At 43.0% G+C, this 20467-nt stretch overlaps 1 protein-coding gene across 1 annotated transcript in view; it reads right to left on the bottom strand.

Moving 5' to 3' along the window:
• ITPR2 (inositol 1,4,5-trisphosphate receptor type 2) overlaps positions 1 to 20467 on the bottom strand; it is a 207989-nt gene that overhangs the window by 10013 nt on the left and 177509 nt on the right. The window contains exons 48-52 of the mRNA XM_072145070.1: positions 20097 to 20222; positions 15121 to 15296; positions 14533 to 14697; positions 13739 to 13934; positions 11029 to 11115 (exon numbers count right to left, since the gene is read on the bottom strand). Of these exons, the coding sequence (XP_072001171.1) occupies positions 11029 to 11115; positions 13739 to 13934; positions 14533 to 14697; positions 15121 to 15296; positions 20097 to 20222 (750 nt within the window). The remainder of the gene's footprint in view (positions 1 to 11028; positions 11116 to 13738; positions 13935 to 14532; positions 14698 to 15120; positions 15297 to 20096; positions 20223 to 20467) is intronic.

Here is a 20467-nt window from a genome sequence, read left to right as displayed (position 1 = left end):
TAAATGTATCTATCTATCTATCTCATATCTATCTATCTCATATCTATCTATCTATCCATCTATCTCCTATCTATCCATCTATCTCCTATCTATCCATCTATCTCCTATCTATCTATCTATCTCATATCTATCTATCTATCTATCTATCTCCTATCTATCTATAAATGTATCTATCTATCTATCTATAAATGTATCTATCTATCTCATATCTATCTATCAGTATATCTATCTCCTATCCATCTATCTATCTCATATGTATCTATCTCCCATCTATCTATCTATCTCATATCTATCTATCTCATATCTATCTATCTCATATCTATCTATCCATCTATCTCCTATCTATCCATCTATCTCCTATCTATCTATCTCATATCTATCTATCTCCTATCTATCTATCTATCTATAAATGTATCTATCTATCTATCTATCTATAAATGTATCTATCTATCTATCTCATATCTATCTATCAGTATATCTATCTCCTATCTATCTATCTATCTATCTCATATGTATCTATCTCCCATCTATCTATCTATCTCATATCTATCTATCTCATATCTATCTATCTATCTCATATCTATCTATCTCTTATCTATCTATCTCATATCTATCTATCTATCTATCTCATATCTATCTATCTATCTATCTCTATCTTATATTTATCTATCTATCTCATATCTACCAACATATCAGATACAATGTAACTTGTCATTATAGGAAATATCTATTATGTATCCCATATCCATCTAAGTATCACATCCATGTGTCTGTAGTATATTACCATACCCATCTCATCACAGAGGCAGGCGCAATGACATAGCGCCCCCAATGGTCAGGAGTGAATTATCTCGTCCTGACACATTTATCCTCCATAGTGCAGAAATATAAATTATCTAATTTTCCAGTTATGAATTACTTCTCTAGAAAAATTATTCTGCCCCTCAGACAAATATCTGGTATTGATCGCTGTTTGGGCTGTTCGGCCCCGGGGTAAGTGCAGCTCACTAGATAAGAGCAGCGGGTACCACGTGTCCAGATCCCTACACCCAGCACACGACAATACATCTATCCATATCCAGCTGTAATATAGCAGTTATATTCTTGTACATAGGGGGCAGTATTATAGTAGTTATATTCTTGTACATAGGGGGCAGTATTATAGTAGTTATATTCCTGTACATAGGGGGCAGTATTATAGTAGTTATATTCCTGTACATAGGGGGCAGTATTATAGTAGTTATATTCTTGTACATAGGGGGCAGTATTATAGTAGTTATATTCTTGCACATAGGGGCAGTATTATAGTAGTTATATTCCTGTACATATGGGGCAGTGTTATAGTAGTTATATTCCTGTACATAGGGGGCAGTATTATAGTAGTTATATTCCTGTACATAGGGGGCAGTATTATAGTAGTTATATTCCTGTACATAGGGGGCAGTATTATAGTAGTTATATTCTTGTACATAGGGGGCTGTATTATAGTAGTTATATTCCTGTACATAGGGGGCAGTATTATAGCAGTTATATTCTTGTACATAGGAAGCAGTATTATAGTAGTTATATTCTTGTACATAGGGACAGTATTATAGTAGTTATATTCCTGTACATAGGGGGCAGTATTATAGTAGTTATATTCCTGTACATAGGGACAGTATTATAGTAGTTATATTCCTGTACATAGGGGGCAGTATTATAGTAGTTATATTCCTGTACATAGGGGGCAGTATTATAGTAGTTATATTCCTGTACATAGGGGGAAGTATTATAGTAGTTATATTCTTGTACATAGGGGGCAGTATTATAGTAGTTATATTCCTGTACATAGGGGGCAGTATTATAGTAGTTATATTCCTGTACATAGGGGGCAGTATTATAGTAGTTATATTCCTGTACATAGGGGGCAGTATTATAGCAGTTATATTCCTGTACATAGGGGGCAGTATTATAGTAGTTATATTCTTGTACATAGGGGGCAGTATTATAGTAGTTATATTCCTGTACATAGGGGGCAGTATTATAGTAGTTATATTCCTGTACATAGGGGGCAGTATTATAGTAGTTATATTTCTGTACATAGGGGGCAGTATTATAGCAGTTATATTCTTGTACATAGGAAGCAGTATTATAGTAGTTATATTCTTGTACATAGGGACAGTATTATAGTAGTTATATTCCTGTACATAGGGGGCAGTATTATAGTAGTTATATTCTTGTACATAGGGACAGTATTATAGTAGTTATATTCCTGTACATAGGGGGCAGTATTATAGTAGTTATATTCCTGTACATAGGGGGCAGTATTATAGTAGTTATATTCCTGTACATAGGGGGCAGTATTATAGTAGTTATATTCCTGTACATAGGGGGCAGTATTATAGTAGTTATATCCTTGTACATAGGGGGCAGTATTATAGTAGTTATATTCCTGTACATAGGGGGCAGTATTATAGCAGTTATATTCCTGTACATAGGGGGCAGTATTATAGCAGTTATATTCTTGTACATAGGAAGCAGTATTATAGTAGTTATATTCTTGTACATAGGGGGCAGTATTATAGTAGTTATATTCCTGTACATAGGGGGCAGTATTATAGTAGTTATATTTCTGTACATAGGGGGCAGTATTATAGTAGTTATATTCTTGTACATAGGGGGCAGTATTATAGTAGTTATATTCTTGTACATAGGGGGCAGTATTATAGTAGTTATATTCTTGTACATAGGGGGCAGTATTATAGTAGTTATATTCCTGTACATAGGGGGCAGTATTATAGCAGTTATATTCTTGTACATAGGAAGCAGTATTATAGTAGTTATATTCTTGTACATAGGGGGCAGTATTATAGTAGTTATATTCCTGTACATAGGGGGCAGTATTATAGTAGTTATATTCTTGTACATAGGGGGCAGTATTATAGTAGTTATATTCTTGTACATAGGGGGCAGTATTATAGTAGTTATATTCCTGTACATAGGGGGCAGTATTATAGCAGTTATATTCTTGTACATAGGAAGCAGTATTATAGTAGCTATATTCTTGTACATAGGGGGCAGTATTATAGTAGTTATATTCCTGTACATAGGGGGCAGTATTATAGTAGTTATATTTCTGTACATAGGGGGCAGTATTATAGTAGTTATATTCTTGTACATAGGGGGCAGTATTATAGTAGTTATATTCTTGTACATAGGGGGCAGTATTATAGTAGTTATATTCTTGCACATAGGGGCAGTATTATAGTAGTTATATTCCTGTACATATGGGGCAGTGTTATAGTAGTTATATTCCTGTACATAGGGGCAGTATTATAGTAGTTATATTCCTGTACATAGGGGGCAGTATTATAGTAGTTATATTCTTGCACATAGGGGGCAGTATTATAGTAGTTATATTCCTGTACATAGGAGGCAGTATTATAGTAGTTATATTCTTGTACATAGGGGGCAGTATTATAGTAGTTATATTCCTGTACATAGGGGGCAGTATTATAGTAGTTATATTCTTGTACATAGGGGGCAGTATTATAGTAGTTATATTCCTGTACATAGGGGGCAGTATTATAGTAGTTATATTCCTGTACATAGGGGGCAGTATTATAGTAGTTATATTCTTGTACATAGGGGGCAGTATTATAGTAGTTATATTCCTGTACATAGGGGGCAGTATTATAGTAGTTATATTCCTGTACATAGGGGGCAGTATTATAGTAGTTATATTCTTGTACATAGGGGGCAGTATTATAGTAGTTATATTCCTGTACATAGGGGGCAGTATTATAGTAGTTATATTCCTGTACATAGGGGGCAGTATTATAGTAGTTATATTCCTGTACATAGGGGGCAGTATTATAGTAGTTATATTCCTGTACATAGGGGGCAGTATTATAGTAGTTATATTCTTGTACATAGGGGGCAGTATTATAGTAGTTATATTCCTGTACATAGGGGGCAGTATTATAGTAGTTATATTCCTGTACATAGGGGGCAGTATTATAGTAGTTATATTCCTGTACATATGGAGCAGTATTATAGTAGTTATATTCTTGTACATAGGGGGCAGTATTATAGTAGTTATATTCCTGTACATAGGGGGCAGTATTATAGTAGTTATATTCTTGTACATAGGGGGCAGTATTATAGTAGTTATATTCTTGTACATAGGGGGCAGTATTATAGTAGTTATATTCCTGTACATAGGGGGCAGTATTATAGTAGTTATATTCCTGTACATAGGGGGCAGTATTATAGTAGTTATATCCCTGTACATAGGGGGCAGTATTATAGTAGTTATATTCTTGTACATAGGGGGCAGTATTATAGTGGTTATATTCTTGTACATAGGAGGCAGTATTATAGTAGTTATATTCCTGTACATAGGGGGCAGTATTATAGTAGTTATATTCCTGTACATAGGGGACAGTATTATAGTAGTTATATTCTTGTGCATAGGGGCAGTATTATAGTAGTTATATTCCTGTACATAGGGGGCAGTATTATAGTAGTTATATCCCTGTACATAGGGGGCAGTATTATAGTAGTTATATTCCTGTACATAGGGGGCAGTATTATAGTAGTTATATTCCTGTACATAGGGGGCAGTATTATAGTAGTTATATTCTTGTACATAGGGGGCAGTATTATAGTAGTTATATTCCTGTACATAGGGGGCAGTATTATAGTAGTTATATTCCTGTACATAGGGGGCAGTATTATAGTAGTTATATTCCTGTACATATGGAGCAGTATTATAGTAGTTATATTCTTGTACATAGGGGGCAGTATTATAGTAGTTATATTCCTGTACATAGGGGGCAGTATTATAGTAGTTATATTCTTGTACATAGGGGGCAGTATTATAGTAGTTATATTCTTGTACATAGGGGGCAGTATTATAGTAGTTATATTCCTGTACATAGGGGGCAGTATTATAGTAGTTATATTCCTGTACATAGGGGGCAGTATTATAGTAGTTATATCCCTGTACATAGGGGGCAGTATTATAGTAGTTATATTCTTGTACATAGGGGGCAGTATTATAGTAGTTATATTCTTGTACATAGGGGGCAGTATTATAGTAGTGTGGGGCAGCTGTCAGTATGGCGGTATAGTCTTCTCCCCGCCATTACGGTGTTAATGTGTGTGATATCCTCTCCAGCTGCTCGGTGCTTTTACATAATCTGGCTCGGTCACATGTTCAGCCATTTGAGGGCTATCAATTACTCATTGTGAGTCGCCTCCTCCGGCGTTGCGCACATCTACATCTGTGAAGGTGAATGCCGAGCGCCGTCCACACAAACACTTAAGCCCTTGAGAGGAATCCTTGTTTGCCCCTCGCGCCTTGATTTACGCCGTCTGTCAAATTATCTTGTTTATGCCGCTCAGAACAGGAAAACAACTCAAACAAATTGGGGGAATTCTAAAGAAAATATAAGGAAATATACGAGCGAAAACAGAGCAATTAGAGAGACGGAGGTTAACACCTTAGCTGCCGGGAGATGGGGGACGACTCATCTGCTCTTAAAGTGACAGACACCCAATTAACACGATCTCCACTAATTTATGCCCTTACTCTGTATTGATAGCCCCCGCTCCACTGATTCCAGAACTGTTGGAATTTCTTCCCTAGTCCCCACCGCTCCCGAGTAATCAGTACCGCTAGCTTCTGCAATGGGGGAGGAGCCAAGATCGGTGGGAGAAGTAATAATATGGGGAGGAGCCTAGAGTGTTTTGAGGACAATGACCCTAGAGGGTGAAAATTGTACCTATTAATGTGGAAGGTAACATTACAGATTGGGTGAGTTCCGAGAATTGGCAAGAAGGAGGAGCCTGGATTAGGAGGAGAGGTCATGATATAGGGAGGAGCCCAAGTAGTGTTTAGGACAATTTCCATATGGGATGACACTTGTACCCACTAATGAGCTTAAGGTGGTAAATACAATGAAGCTAAAGAGGCGGAGCCACCATTAGGGGTCTGTTCAAGGCATGGGGAGGAGCCCTAAGAGTGTCCGAGGCTAGTCATGGGCAGGGGCAGATAAGACTGCCATGGTCCCTGGACTGTATGAATATTATTGCCCCTACAAGTCTGGAATCACTTGCTACATGTTGGGGAATGAGGATGTGTCCCTTCTGTCTGCTTTCATTCTACAATTTTAGGACCTGTGGAGGACCTTCAGAGGACCTGCAAAGGTTCTAAAATGGCTCACGTGCAGGGAGAGCAGGAACAGACTAAACAGTATAAAATTTGTGGGTGGATTGGGCGGCCATTGGCCCCCTACAAGGCTTGGGCTCCAGGATATATAGTCATGAGAATCATAGAGTTGCAATACTACTCATGACCTGTGGATGAGGGTGGTGCTGTTTTTTTTCCCCCCCATTACAATATATGGGGTTCACTCCCTGAACCCATATACACTTGAGGCATAGAACGCCCCCCCCCCCCCCATGACTACACCCCAGACCCCCGGCAGCTCACTTATGACCATGTGGAGGTCTCCGCTCTACCATTGCCGTGCTACTGACATAAGATATGGTGTGAGATCTCTGCCGGGTCTCGTGTCCTAGCCGTGTGACACGTCTCAGGAACGTGACATAAAATCACATGGTGTCCGGAGCCGCCAATCACATGATCACAGGAAGCCAAAAATACAGAGATTGTGCTGGATAATAGTCCTGGAGATTAGAGTTTCTGTACAGGGGTCAGCAAGGTCTATCAGTATCAAAAACTTCAAATTACCTATAAAATATGGATTTACATTCCAGGCTTGAACTGGTGGGCGTGTCCTCACACTGCTGTGCTCTGTGCTCTCTGCAGCCAGTGTTATGTATTGTCCCTGGAGAGATGTGTAATCAGACCTCACACTGCTGTGCTCTGTGCTCTCTGCAGCCAGTGTTATGTATTGTCCCTGGAGAGATGTGCAATCAGACCTCACACTGCTGTGCTCTGTACTCTCTGCAGCCAGTGTTATGTATTGTCCCTGGAGAGATGTGTAATCAGACCTCACACTGCTGTGCTCTGTGCTCCCTGCAGCCAGTGTTATGTATTGTCCCTGGAGAGATGTGTAATAAGACCTCACACTGCTGTGCTCTGTGTTCTCTGCAGCCACTGTTATGTATTGTCCCTGGAGAGATGTGTAATCAGACCTCACACTGCTGTGCTCTGTGCTCTCTGCAGCCAGTGTTATGTATTGTCCCTGGAGAGATGTGTAATCAGACCTCACACTGCTGTGCTCTGTACTCTCTGCAGCCAGTGTTATGTATTGTCCTTAGAGAGATGTGTAATCAGTCCTCACACTGCTGTGCTCTGTGCTCTCTGCCACCAGTGTTATGTATTGTCCCTGGAGAGATGTGTAATCAGACCTCACACTGCTGTGTTCTGTGCTCTCTGCAGCCAGTGTTATCTATTGTCCCTGGAGAGATGCGTAATCAGACCTCACACTGCTGTGCTCTGTGTTCTCTGCAGCCAGTGTTATGTATTGTCCCTGTGTAATCAGACCTCACACTGCTGTGTTCTGTGCTCTCTGCAGACAGTGTTATGTAATGTCCCTGGAGAGATGTGTAATCAGACCTCACACTGCTGTGCTCTGAGTTCTCTGCAGCCAGTGTTATGTATTGTCCCTGTGTAATCAGACCTCACACTGCTGTGTTCTGTGCTCTCTGCAGACAGTGTTATGTAATGTCCCTGGAGAGATGTGTAATCAGACCTCACACTGCTGTGCTCTGTGCTCTCTGCAGCCAGTGTTATGTATTGTAGCTGGAGAGATGTGTAATCAGACCTCACACTGCTGTGACCTGTGCTCTCTGCAGCCAGTGTTATGTATTGTCCCTGGAGAGATGTGTAATCATACCTCACACTGCTGTGCTCTGTGCTCCCTGCAGCCAGTGTTATGTATTGTCCCTGGAGAGATGTGTAATCAGACCTCACACTGCTGTGCTCTGTGCTCTCTGCAGCCAGTGTTATGTATTGTCCCTGGAGAGATGTGTAATCAGACCTCACACTGCTGTGCTCTGTGCTCTCTGCAGCCAGTGTTATGTATTGTCCCTGGAGAGATGTGTAATCAGACCTCACACTGCTGTGCTCTGTGCTCCCTGCAGCCAGTGTTATGTATTGTCCCTGGAGAGATGTATAATCAGACCTCACACTGCTGTGCTCTGTGCTCCCTGCAGCCAGTGTTATGTACTGTCCCTGGAGAGATGTGTAATCAGACCTCACACTGCTGTGCTCTGTGCTCTCTGCAGCCAGTGTTATGTATTGTCCCTGGAGAGATGTGTAATCAGACCTCACACTGCTGTGCTCTGTGCTCCCTGCAGCCAGTGTTATGTATTGTCCCTAGAGAGATGTGTAATCAGACCTCACACTGCTGTGCTCTGTGCTCTCTGCAGCCAGTGTTATGTATTGTCCCTGGAGAGATGTGTAATCAGACCTCACACTGCTGTGCTCTGTGCTCTCTGCAGCCAGTGTTATGCATTGTTCCTGGAGAGATGTGTAATCAGACCTCACACTGATGTGCTCTGTGCTCTCTGCAGCCAGTGTTATGTATTTTCCCTGGAGAGATGTGTAATCAGACCTCACACTGCTGTGCTCTGTGCTCTCTGCAGCCAGTGTTATGTATTGTCCCTGGAGAGATGTGTAATCAGACCTCACACTGCTGTGCTCTGTGCTCTCTGCAGCCAGTGTTATGTATTGTCCCTGGAGAGATGTATAATCAGACCTCACACTGCTGTGCTCTGTGCTCCCTGCAGCCAGTGTTATGTATTGTCCCTGGAGAGATGTGTAATCAGACCTCACACTGCTGTGCTCTGTGCTCTCTGCAGCCAGTGTTATGTATTGTCCCTGGAGAGATGAGTTATCAGACCTCACACTGCTGTGCTCTGTGCTCTCTGCAGCCAGTGTTATGTATTGTAGCTGGAGAGATGTGTAATCAGACCTCACACTGCTGTGCTCTGTGCTCTCTGCAGCCAGTGTTATGTATTGTCCCTGGAGAGATGAGTTATCAGACCTCACACTGCTGTGCTCTGTGCTCTCTGCAGCCAGTGTTGTGTATTGTCCCTGGAGAGATGTGTAATCAGACCTCACACTGCTGTGCTCTGTGCTCTCTGCAGCCAGTGTTGTGTATTGTCCCTGGAGAGATGAGTTATCAGACCAAGCTTTGTGCAGCGCTGTGTAATCTGTGTGCGCTATATAAAGAATTATTATTTGTGTGTGTTACCGGTAGTAGCAGCAGGACTGTGATATATTGATATATTCTAGGGTATTATCTTCTTCAAGTGCATTGGGAGCATGTCCTCACACTGCTGTGCTCCGGGTTCTCTGCATAAAACTGCAGTGATAGATATTGTCCGAGGAGAGGTGTTTAATCATTCGCTAGTGCATGTTGTTAGTAGCAGCAGGACTGTGAAATACGGATTTATATTGCAGGACTGTTGCAAGGGGGGCTTGTTCTCACACTGCTTTGCTCTTGAATCTCTGCATAAAACTGCAGATGGCATTAGATATTGTCCCGGGAGAGATGAGTAATCAGACCTTTGTGTGTGTTGTTAGTAGCAGCAGGACTGTGATAAATTGATTTATATTCTAGGAGCTGGTGGGGAGTGTCCTCACACTGCTGTGCTCTGTGTCCTCAGCATTGTCCACAGCTCCTCCCCTCTGTAGCAGTATTTGTTATTAAACACTCTAGTCGGGGAGGGAATGTGGATCATTTCAATACATTGATCTAAGGGCACAGCAGTGTGAGGCACAGCAGTGTGAGGCACAGCAGTGTGAGGCACAGCAGTGTGAGGACACTACTTTCACCCCCTATCAAGGTTGGGGGAATAGTAGCAAATATTTAGCTAGATTATGGGCCACAAGGTGGGGTGTATGCTTATGCTGAAGCCTTTGCCACATATAGCGTCCAATCAGGCTGCAGGTGGGCGGGGCTCTGGCTGCATTATGCACTATATGTTCATCCCCTTTAAGTTCTGGAGCTGGTCCAACAGAGAATCCAGAAACAGACTTGATATTATGTGCAGTGTTAACCCACGAGACTCCAGGCCTCTTAAAGGCGCGGTCATGAGAGAGTCGCCCCGGCGTCTAGGAGTCAGACATCATCTCCGCGCTGGGGCTTGTTATGGGCGTCCCTGGTGGGCCGGAGCAGGCGTCTCTCCCGATGTGCTGTCACTAATTAGCAGGCGCCGCCGCACAGCGAGACGGGCGAGATGTCCCTGGAACATTCCCAAACATTCTAGAATCTTCGGAGATGTTCTGTAAGACGTATGACAATGCATCGTGGGAGATCACATGACTGTTAGTGCTTAGTTCCAACAGTGGGCGGAGCTAAATTCCCACTGTACGGCTCCTCCCACTTACTTTGTATCCTTCGTGATCTGAGATTTATCCCCCCATCCTATAGGAGATAATTGACTTTAATTTAATCTAATCCCCTACAATGAGGCTGAGCTGCAATACCATCAATGGCCACTGACAATGACGGCGCTGTTTTTGGTAAAAAAATATTCTCCTTTCACATCCACTGCTGTATGGGGGTGCGTTGTGGGAGATCACATGACTGATGTGCTTAGGTCACATGTCTAACGAGAGGTGGAGCTAAATCACACTTTACGGCACCTACTGAGCGGCTTTGCGGCACGGCACTTTACGGCACCTCACTGCCCATCTTTGGGGTTCCACTCTTGTGTGATCAGATATTTACCTCCATCCTTATTTGACAAAAAAATCCCTTTAATTTAATATAATTCATTACAATGAGGCTGAGCTGCAATACCCAAAAAAGCCACTGATGAGGGTGGCGCTGTTTTTTTTAAAAAAAAACTTAAATTTTTAAAAAAATCTGTCCTGTGTCTTACCGGGATATTGGAAAACGTCCTATAGTGGACTGACATGCAGTACCTAAAACAACCACTAATAAAAGGTGGCGCTATATTACGAAATTTTTTATTTTTTTTGCTGTTGCCGAAATCATGAACAATAATCAGCACCTCATGGCCCGGCACCCAGCTTTCCGAGACTCTGACCGTGTGACTGACCTGTGAAGGGGACGGAGGTGGCGCACTCCTCCTTGTGGCACGTGCCCATCATCGCCGTGAGGGAGGACGCCCGGATCCCGTCGTTACCTGGAAGGAAACAAAAAAAACAAAAAAAAAGGTAGAAAATCATTTAGATGGAAAAATTTTAACAAAAAATATTCCCCAAAATTTGGCAAATTTACGGTTAACGGATCCCAGAGGAGACCGATTCGCTGTGACTCCGCAGCTCAGGACTAACGTCTGTGACATTTGAGGCGGGGGGAGGGGCGTGCGCTCGCTTATCTTATCCCAATTTCCTCCGGAGAAGACGGAGAACGTTCCGTGATGAATTCGTCTGCACGGATCAATGAAGACCTGAGATCCAGAGGCAGAAACTGCTTTGCCGAGACCGAAGACAGAAGAACGTGACCCAAAGAGAACAATTCCACATCCCACGGATACGGAGATAATTCCCAGACCCAAACATCTAGATCATTCTTCAGGACAAGAGAGAGAATTCTGGATCTAGTAACGAGGAAGATAATTCTGGATTTCAGAACACGAGGGGGGAGGGGGGAGATCTCGGAACAGAGAAGAGAATTCCATATTCTAGAGTCGGAAAGATAATTCCGGATCAGATAGATAATTCTGGACTCCGGAACATGGAAGGTTATTCTGAACTGAAGAGGAGACTGATCTAAATCTATGTCTTAGAACAATTTAGAAAGTTCTAGATAAACTAGATGTTCTTCATAACAAGGAAGAAAATTCCTTATTCTAGAGTCAGGTAGATAATTCCAGATCAAATCAGATAATTCTGGACTCTGGAACAAGGGAGGTTATTCCATATCTCTCCTACGTTGTTATATTGCAGGATCAGGGAGATTGTTCTGAACTGAAGAGGAGACTGATAAATCTAGGTCTTACAACCAATTACAAAGTTCTAGATAAACTAGATAGGAAGATAATTCTGGATCTTGTGACAAAGGAAGATAACTCTGGATTGGAGAACATCAGGAAAAGAAATCTGGGATCTCGGAACAGGGAAAATAATTCCATATGGGATAGAGTTGGATGGATAATTCCGGACTCCAGAATTAGGGAGATTATTCCATATCTCTCCTAGGTAGTTATACACCAGGACCAGGGAATAGATTGATCAATCCAGTTCAAACGAATTAGAAAGTTCTAGATAAAGCTACGGAAATGTAGCTTTATCTAGAACATTCTAATTGGTTTGATGATGGCAGTGATGATCACGGCAATCAAGATAATTCTATATTCGATAATGCTGGATAAAAGATCATTCTGGAACTCTTAATGAGGTTTTAGAAAATGAAAGAGAATGCCATATTCTAGAGTCCGATAATTCCAGAACCAGGGAGGTTATCCAACTTTGCTTCTCGAGAAAAAAACCTTTAAGTGGCCAATTCTCAGATCCAGAAATGCCTGATTCTAAGGTCTGGATGTTTCTCTCGAGTTCTAGAATCGGATCCCAATATCTAGAATTCTCTCACTAAATCCTGATATAACGCTTATCCCACATCCAGAATCGGAACCTCGGACACCAGAACTAGAAAAGATCTTGGAATCTTTGGAAGTGGAGACTTAAACATGGAAGTTAGAACCGCACAGAACGTTCTAGAACTCCAAAAGGAAAGTTGCAAAATAGCCGGGATCAGATCTAGAACAACAGAATAACCAAAGAGACTGCTGAGATTTCCGGATACATCTCGGATTCCAGCCTCCGTAGAAAGTTCTAGATATCAGCATTTGTTCTACAATCCCCGATTCTCACATCGTCGGGGTCTTAGTTTGGGATTTTATCCCTCTAGTTCTAAAAACTTAAAGAATGATCTTTCCGATTCCCATGGAAATTTCTGGATAATTCCGCAGATTTTTCCCTGTATCCATAGCCTGGGTGTGACGGCACATGACTGGGCCGTGTTCTCCGCGTGACGGAGGTTTCTGGGCCCCACTTTCTGGCGGAGCCGCTACACAGGGGGGGTTTGTGTGCCCGGTCCAAGCCACACGCTGCATCTTGTAAAATTAGCTCTCCGTCGCCGGCCAAGAAAATCCTCACGGGATTATACGGATTAAGAGGAAAAAAAAAAAAACTTCTCACAAGACCGAAGCGCGGCTGTCAGTAACCCTTCCGTGCCCGGAAGCTCTGGATAGAATATTCTGTATCCATTTGTCTGGAATCTCTGCACTGGATGCATATGTGACGAACCCTCAGCTGTGAGTAATACCGAGTCAGGACTGTAAACGAGTTACATTCACTGACAGCAAGCAGAGAACTTGGAAAATGCCACGTAGATGTGAAGGGGGAAGGGCTGCGATCACTGGTAGTAGTGGTGGTCACAGCGCGGTTCAATAAGAAGAAGAAATCACATGATGTCACTGGAGGCGTGTCCTCACACTGCTGTGCTCTGTGCATCCACAGCCCCATCACACATGCTAACAGGTTTACTTCCTCCCGTTACTCAGCAAGAATATAACGGGACGCTACAGATAACCCGGAGGCACAGAGCTAAGAGCACAGCAGTGTGAGGACACGCCCCCAAGACAGGTAAGAGGTTAATATAAGAAGCAATCGTATGACTTAATGTAGACGTGTCCTCACACTGCTGTGCTCTGTGCATCCAGCTGCTCTATGGCCATTTCCCTATGGCACAGCAGGGTGAGGACACGCCCCCCTCTCCAGCCATTGGTCTATGAGATGATTTACCGAGGTCGGGCGGCCGGTCCTTCAGCCGGTCCACCTCCATGATGAAGTCGTCCTTCAGGAAGAGGAAGCCGATGATGGAGAAGAGGTAGACGAGGATGAGCGCCAGCACCGCCGTCAGAATGATGGAGCGACCGTTCCGCGTCACGCTCTTTATCACGTTCAACAACGTCTCTTCCCGATAGACGAGATCAAACAACTACGGAGAGAAGGAGGAGCAAAATAAGGAGTGTATCTAAGCCCATCATGTCATATACTGCTGTGCTACTGTGATACTGTGTATCTAACCTAATCATAGGAGGATGGAATCTACTGAAAGTACATGTATCTAATCTCTTCATGTGTGATACTGACTGCTGGGCTGTGTATCTAATCCTATCCTGTGTGATACTGTCTGCTGAGCTGTGTATCTAATCCTATCCTGTGTGATACTGTCTGCTGAGCTGTGTATCTAATCCCATCCTGTGTGATACTGTCTGCTGAGCTGTGTATCTAATCCTCTCCTGTGTGATACTGACTGCTGAGCTGTGTATCTAATCCTATCCTGTGTGATACTGTCTGCTGAGCTGTGTATCTAATCCTATCCTGTGTGATACTGTCTGCTGAGCTGTGTATCTAATCCTATCATGTGTGATACAGTCATCTGAGCTGTGTATCTGCTGAAGTGTGTATCTAATCACAGTACCTAATCCTATCCTATGTGTTACTGTCTATTAGTTCATATACTAAGCAGGGGAGGGGCAGAATATAAAGGGGCGTGTCACCCTGCAGTTATTCCCGCCCCCGAGGATCCTCACCAGGAAGCTGTAGAAGAACTCGTGTACGAAGAGCCCCAGGGTGCAGACGATGACGTACAACACGTGGTAGAGGAAGGCCATGTCCATGATGACGGCTCGGTATCCTCGCGTGAATGTGCCGCGGTTCCCCACGAAACTCACCAGGAACACGACCTTGTTACACAGCTGCGGAGGAAGGAGGGGCGACAATGAGAAGCCGGAATCCGATAACAATCTATTACTGCACTGACACACTGTAGCGAAACAAATGATGGGGATTTGCTGGAGGGAATAATTGCGTGACTAGATGCGGCTGAGAGCGCTATATACGGACGGGGGAGGACGCCGCCGTCTATAATCTGGTGTACGTGCCGGTGAGAAATACAGGTTATGTTTACCAGCGACTGTATCAGAGGAGCTCGCAGGAGACATCTGCTCAATAAGTAATAGGCAGCGGGACGCCCCAGAGTAATACCAGGGGTATACAGGGGGGGGGGCAGGGGGTGATACACCGCACATAGAGACGTCACATAGAGGGGATCACTCCCGACACCACATCACAGCCCCCGAGCCCCCCGCATCACAGGGACTCCATACACCTCTCCTTACATTAGCTGCTCCCAGTAATATCAGCGTAGGCCCCAGGCCCAGGGTGTAGATGGAGCGCAGCATCACCGACACCAGGAACGGGCGGATGCCAAAGGGCTTAGGGAGGACGAATAACATGGCCGTACACATGGCCACCGCCACCCACAGCAAGACGGAGATCAGCGGAGGAAGAGTTCCTGCAGAGACAGAGACATCATGTCAGAGGGTGCAAAGACTCGTCATACACTGCACAGCTGCAATCACTATTCTGCTATGTACATACATGACATTACTTATCCTGTACTGATCCTGAGTTACATCCTGTATTATACTGCAGAGCTGTACTCACTATTCTGCTGCTGGTGCAGTCACTGTGTACATACATGACATTACTTATCCTGTACTGATCCTGAGTTACATCCTGTATTATACACCAGAGCTGCACTCACTATTCTGCTGCTGGTGCAGTCACTGTGTACATACATGACATTACTTATCCTGTACTCATCCTGAGTTACATCCTGTATTATACTCCAGAGCTGCACTCACTATTCTGCTGCTGGTGCAGTCACTGTGTACATACATGACATTACTTATCCTGTACTGATCCTGAGTTACATCCTGTATTATACCCCAGAGCTGCACTCACTATTCTGCTGCTGGTGCAGTCACTGTGTACATACATGACATTACTTATCCTGTACTGATCCTGAGTTACATCCTGTATTATACCCCAGAGCTGCACTCACTATTCTGCTGCTGGTGCAGTCACTGTGTACATACATGACATTACTTATCCTGTACTGATCCTGAGTTACATCCTGTATTATACCCCAGAGCTGCACTCACTATTCTGCTGCTGGTGCAGTCACTGTGTACATACATGACATAACTTATCCTGTACTGATCCTGAGTTACATCCTGTATTATACTCCAGAGCTGCACTCACTATTCTGCTGCTGGTACATACATGACATGACTTATCCTGAGTTATTCTTATCCTTTTTGGGGTGGGCTGTGCCCCTATACAGATCATATAGTCGGTGTATTGGGTCTTATAGAGGCACCAATTACCCTTCCTGCCTGTTACATCGTGTTCCGGGCGGCGGCGGTATTTTTAGCGTACTCCTCTGCGCTCGTCTCGCTTATGGAAATGTAACAATATAAAACAAGAGAAAATTCTAAATGGAGCCAGAAAAGTTCTAATCACATCATTACCCGTGAGATAAAACAAGGGGGATAGCGAGCGCAATGGCGGAACATGAGGGGGGGGGGGGGGCTGCCGGCGATCGCTCTCTTGTCACCACGGTTTTATTGGGTCTTTGGTTCCATAAATAAAAGTCAGGGACACTGAGACTATATATATAGCGATTATAGTGACAATCATCTTCAGTGTCAAACCGTCGGTTAATGAATCGGAGGGTTGAGACACAACGTGGTTCTCCGCCGCTGCGGCGCCTCGTCCTCTGACCTGTCAATCTCGCCGCTTCCTTTAACAATCTTATTAGGCGCCGTCTGATCAATTTTCCCCGTTGGCGAAAAAATACTTCAAGTCCTCGTCCTGCTCCGCGTTCACCGCTTCATTAGAGCGACGAATAAAACGGAGCGCAATCCTCGCACGGCTCGGCGAATCGCCTTTATGTCAACCTCAGGAACCCGTCACATGTCAACATCAGTGCTGCGGGGTGAAAAATCAAAAAAATTCATAAAAACTGACTAATGAGCTGATTTTTTTTATCTAATCCGGGTCTGGGAAAGCTGGGTGACGTTCCAAAATGGCCGCCATTACACTAGACCTCCTAAGAGCCCCAGAATGTGCCACGTATCGGATCATAAAGAGGAGGGGCATGTGTACATTTACATAAAAAGGGGTGTTATGTTTTGGCTCCGCCTTACACAGGATGGGGGCGGAGCTTTAAAATGTCCACAATTTACATATTGGTGTGAAGCAGGATGGGTTGTTGAGTAGGTTTCCTGCCCAATTTTACATAAATATATTCAGATCTATACATTCATCCCTATATTTCTCATTCCAAAGTCCGGGAAAAATGGATGTCACCCCCCCCCCACAGCGTCCTATAAAATGTTTCTAGTGTTTTTCCCATTTTTCCTCTTCACCCAGCCTCTAAACGGCTAATAAAATCTAGATATCATGCTCGCTCCGAGGTCGCCATGGCAGTATCCGCTTCACTTCCTGTCATGTGACATCTACAGTTGCTGAGGGGAGGTCACATGACAGGAAGTTCAAACACTGCAGTCTGTTAAGGCTTCCATGGAAACCCCAGAGCGAGTATGAGATGTAGGAATGAAGAATTAAGATGCTTCTAGATAAAATATATGATACCAGGGCTCGCCACTAGGGCGGCGCCAACTGTGTGAGGGCAAAGATGGAAATGATATCTGTTGTGGGTTGTTACCTTTCATATTAGTTCATGTAAATCCAAAATAAAAACGGAGGCAGCGATCTAGATTAAGAACCTCCTTCCGTTTTATGTACACAGCTCCGATGCAGATCACTGTGTATCCACAGACACCAGTGAGCCCAGTATCCGGCCCGTGCTACTACCACTACTCAACATAGCGAGCAGATAGTAGGAAAGGAGCAACAGCGGCATCAGACTACACAAAAGCTTCACTTGTAGTCTGTAACCATGGCGACACATAGCTCTGCATAGCAAAACATTATATTATTCAATGTTATTTCACAGATTTGATCAACGATAAGACCTAGGAGTAAAGGTCATAGTGTGGGGGAGCATTGTAGGTGTTTATACCGAACAGGGAAGTGAAGAAATTGTAAATTTTGTGAAAATCCAAATCCCCCCCCCCCCCCCTTGTCAGTTCACAGAAATAATCAGAATATCACAACTGGTGTCATGAGATGATCTGCATCCTGCCAGATATAAGATAAGAAGCTCAAAGAGGAACATTCCGGATTTCTACAGATGCAGAGTAACACTTCCCTCTTCTATATATATGTATATAACCTACAGTGCACAGTACTACTTCTCCCTCTCTCTACTGCCCCCTATGTACAAGAATATAACTACTATAATACTGCCCCCTATGTACAGGAATATAACTACTATAACACTGCCCCTTATGTACAGGAATATAACTACTATAATACTGCCCCCTATGTACAGGAATATAACTACTATAATACTGCCCCCTATGTACAGGAATATAACTACTATAATACTGCCCCATATGTACAAGAATATAACTACTATAATACTGCCCCCTATGTACAGGAATATAACTACTGTAATACTGCCCCTATGTACAAGAATATAACTACTATAATACTGCCCTCTATATACAAGAATATAACTACTATAATACTGCCCTCTATGTACAGGAATATAGCTACTATAATACTGTCCCCTATGTGCAAGAATATAACTACTATAATACTGCCCCCTATGTACAGGAATATAACTACTATAATACTGCCCCCTATGTACAAGAATATAACTACTATAATACTGCCCTCTATGTACAAGAATATAACTACTATAATACTGTCCCCTATGTACAAGAAAATAACTACTATAATACTGTCCCCTATGTACAAGAATATAACTACTATAATACTGCCCACTATGTACAAGAATATAACTACTATAATACTGCCCCTATGTACAAGAATATAACTACTATAATACTGCCCCCTATGTACAAGAATATAACTACTATAATACTGCCCCCTATGTACAGGAATATAACTACTATAATACTGCCCCCTATGTACAGGAATATAACTACTATAATACTGTCCCCTATGTGCAAGAATATAACTACTATAATACTGCCCCCTATGTACAGGAATATAACTACTATAATACTGCCCCCTATGTACAAGAATATAACTACTATAATACTGCCCTCTATGTACAAGAATATAACTACTATAATACTGTCCCCTATGTACAAGAAAATAACTACTATAATACTGTCCCCTATGTACAAGAATATAACTACTATAATACTGCCCCTTATGTACAGGAATATAACTACTATAATACTGCTCCCTATGTACAGGAATATAACTACTATAATACTGCCTCCTATGTACAGGAATATAACTACTATAATACTGCCCACTATGTACAAGAATATAACTACTATAATACTGCCCCTATGTACAAGAATATAACTACTATAATACTGCCCCCTATGTACAAGAATATAACTACTATAATACTGCCCCCTATGTACAGGAATATAACTACTATAATACTGCCCCCTATGTACAGGAATATAACTACTATAATACTGCCCCCTATGTACAGGAATATAACTACTATAATACTGTCCCCTATGTACAGGAATATAACTACTATAATACTGCCCCCTATGTACAGGAATATAACTACTATAATACTGCCCCCTATGTACAGGAATATAACTACTATAATACTGCCCCCTATGTACAGGAATATAACTACTATAATACTGCCCCCTATGTACAGGAATATAACTGCTATAATACTGCCCCCTATGTCCAGGAATATAACTACTATAATACTGCCCCCTATGTACAGGAATATAACTGCTATAATACTGCCCCCTATGTACAGGAATATAACTACTATAATACTGCCCCCTATGTACAAGAATATAACTACTATAATACTGCCCCCTATGTACAGGAATATAACTACTATAATACTGCCCCCTATGTACAGGAATATAACTACTATAATACTGCCCCCTATGTACAGGGATATAACTACTATAATACTGCCCCCTATGTACAGGAATATAACTACTATAATACTGCCCCCTATGGTCTCGCTCAGTATCGCTGGTGTCCAGCAGGCAGACACATATATCCGCTCTCTGTAGGTATTTTCCGCCTCACTTGCTGCTGTATTATTTATTGTGTGAGTCTGCGCTGGATGAGGACTATTTCGGGATTCTCTGTCCCCAGACGCTCCTCGCTCACTGACCAGAATGACTGAATCATTGTACCGGGCTCTGGTCTCACTTACCTTCATCTCCATCATCTCCAAACGGGTAGAACAGCGCCACCGCCAGGTTGATGAACACGGCCAGGTTGAAGGAGATGCTGCCCCATAGTGAGATGTGGCGGGAGAACCAGAAGAGGGCCGGGTTATCTGTGGAGACACGGGAGGGCGATGTCAGCAGGTGAAGATACACAGGGCAAGAAGATGCTGCCCCCGGCCCACCGTGATACTGAACCCCCTTCATGGCAGCAGCGCCCCCTAATGGCGGAGGTATCTATCCCGCCTAACACAGGACTCACCGTGGAGTACAGACTACTTAAGATGGCTTGTGGGGTAAGATAGGGAATCTAAACAGTCTCAGTCCGGTGGTGTATTGTTGTGGTTGGTCGGTGTAG

Source organism: Engystomops pustulosus, chromosome 4 (assembly GCF_040894005.1).
Source record: "Engystomops pustulosus chromosome 4, aEngPut4.maternal, whole genome shotgun sequence".
Classification (NCBI taxonomy): domain Eukaryota; kingdom Metazoa; phylum Chordata; class Amphibia; order Anura; family Leptodactylidae; genus Engystomops; species Engystomops pustulosus.
This window is presented reverse-complemented; position numbering and strand designations above follow the sequence as displayed.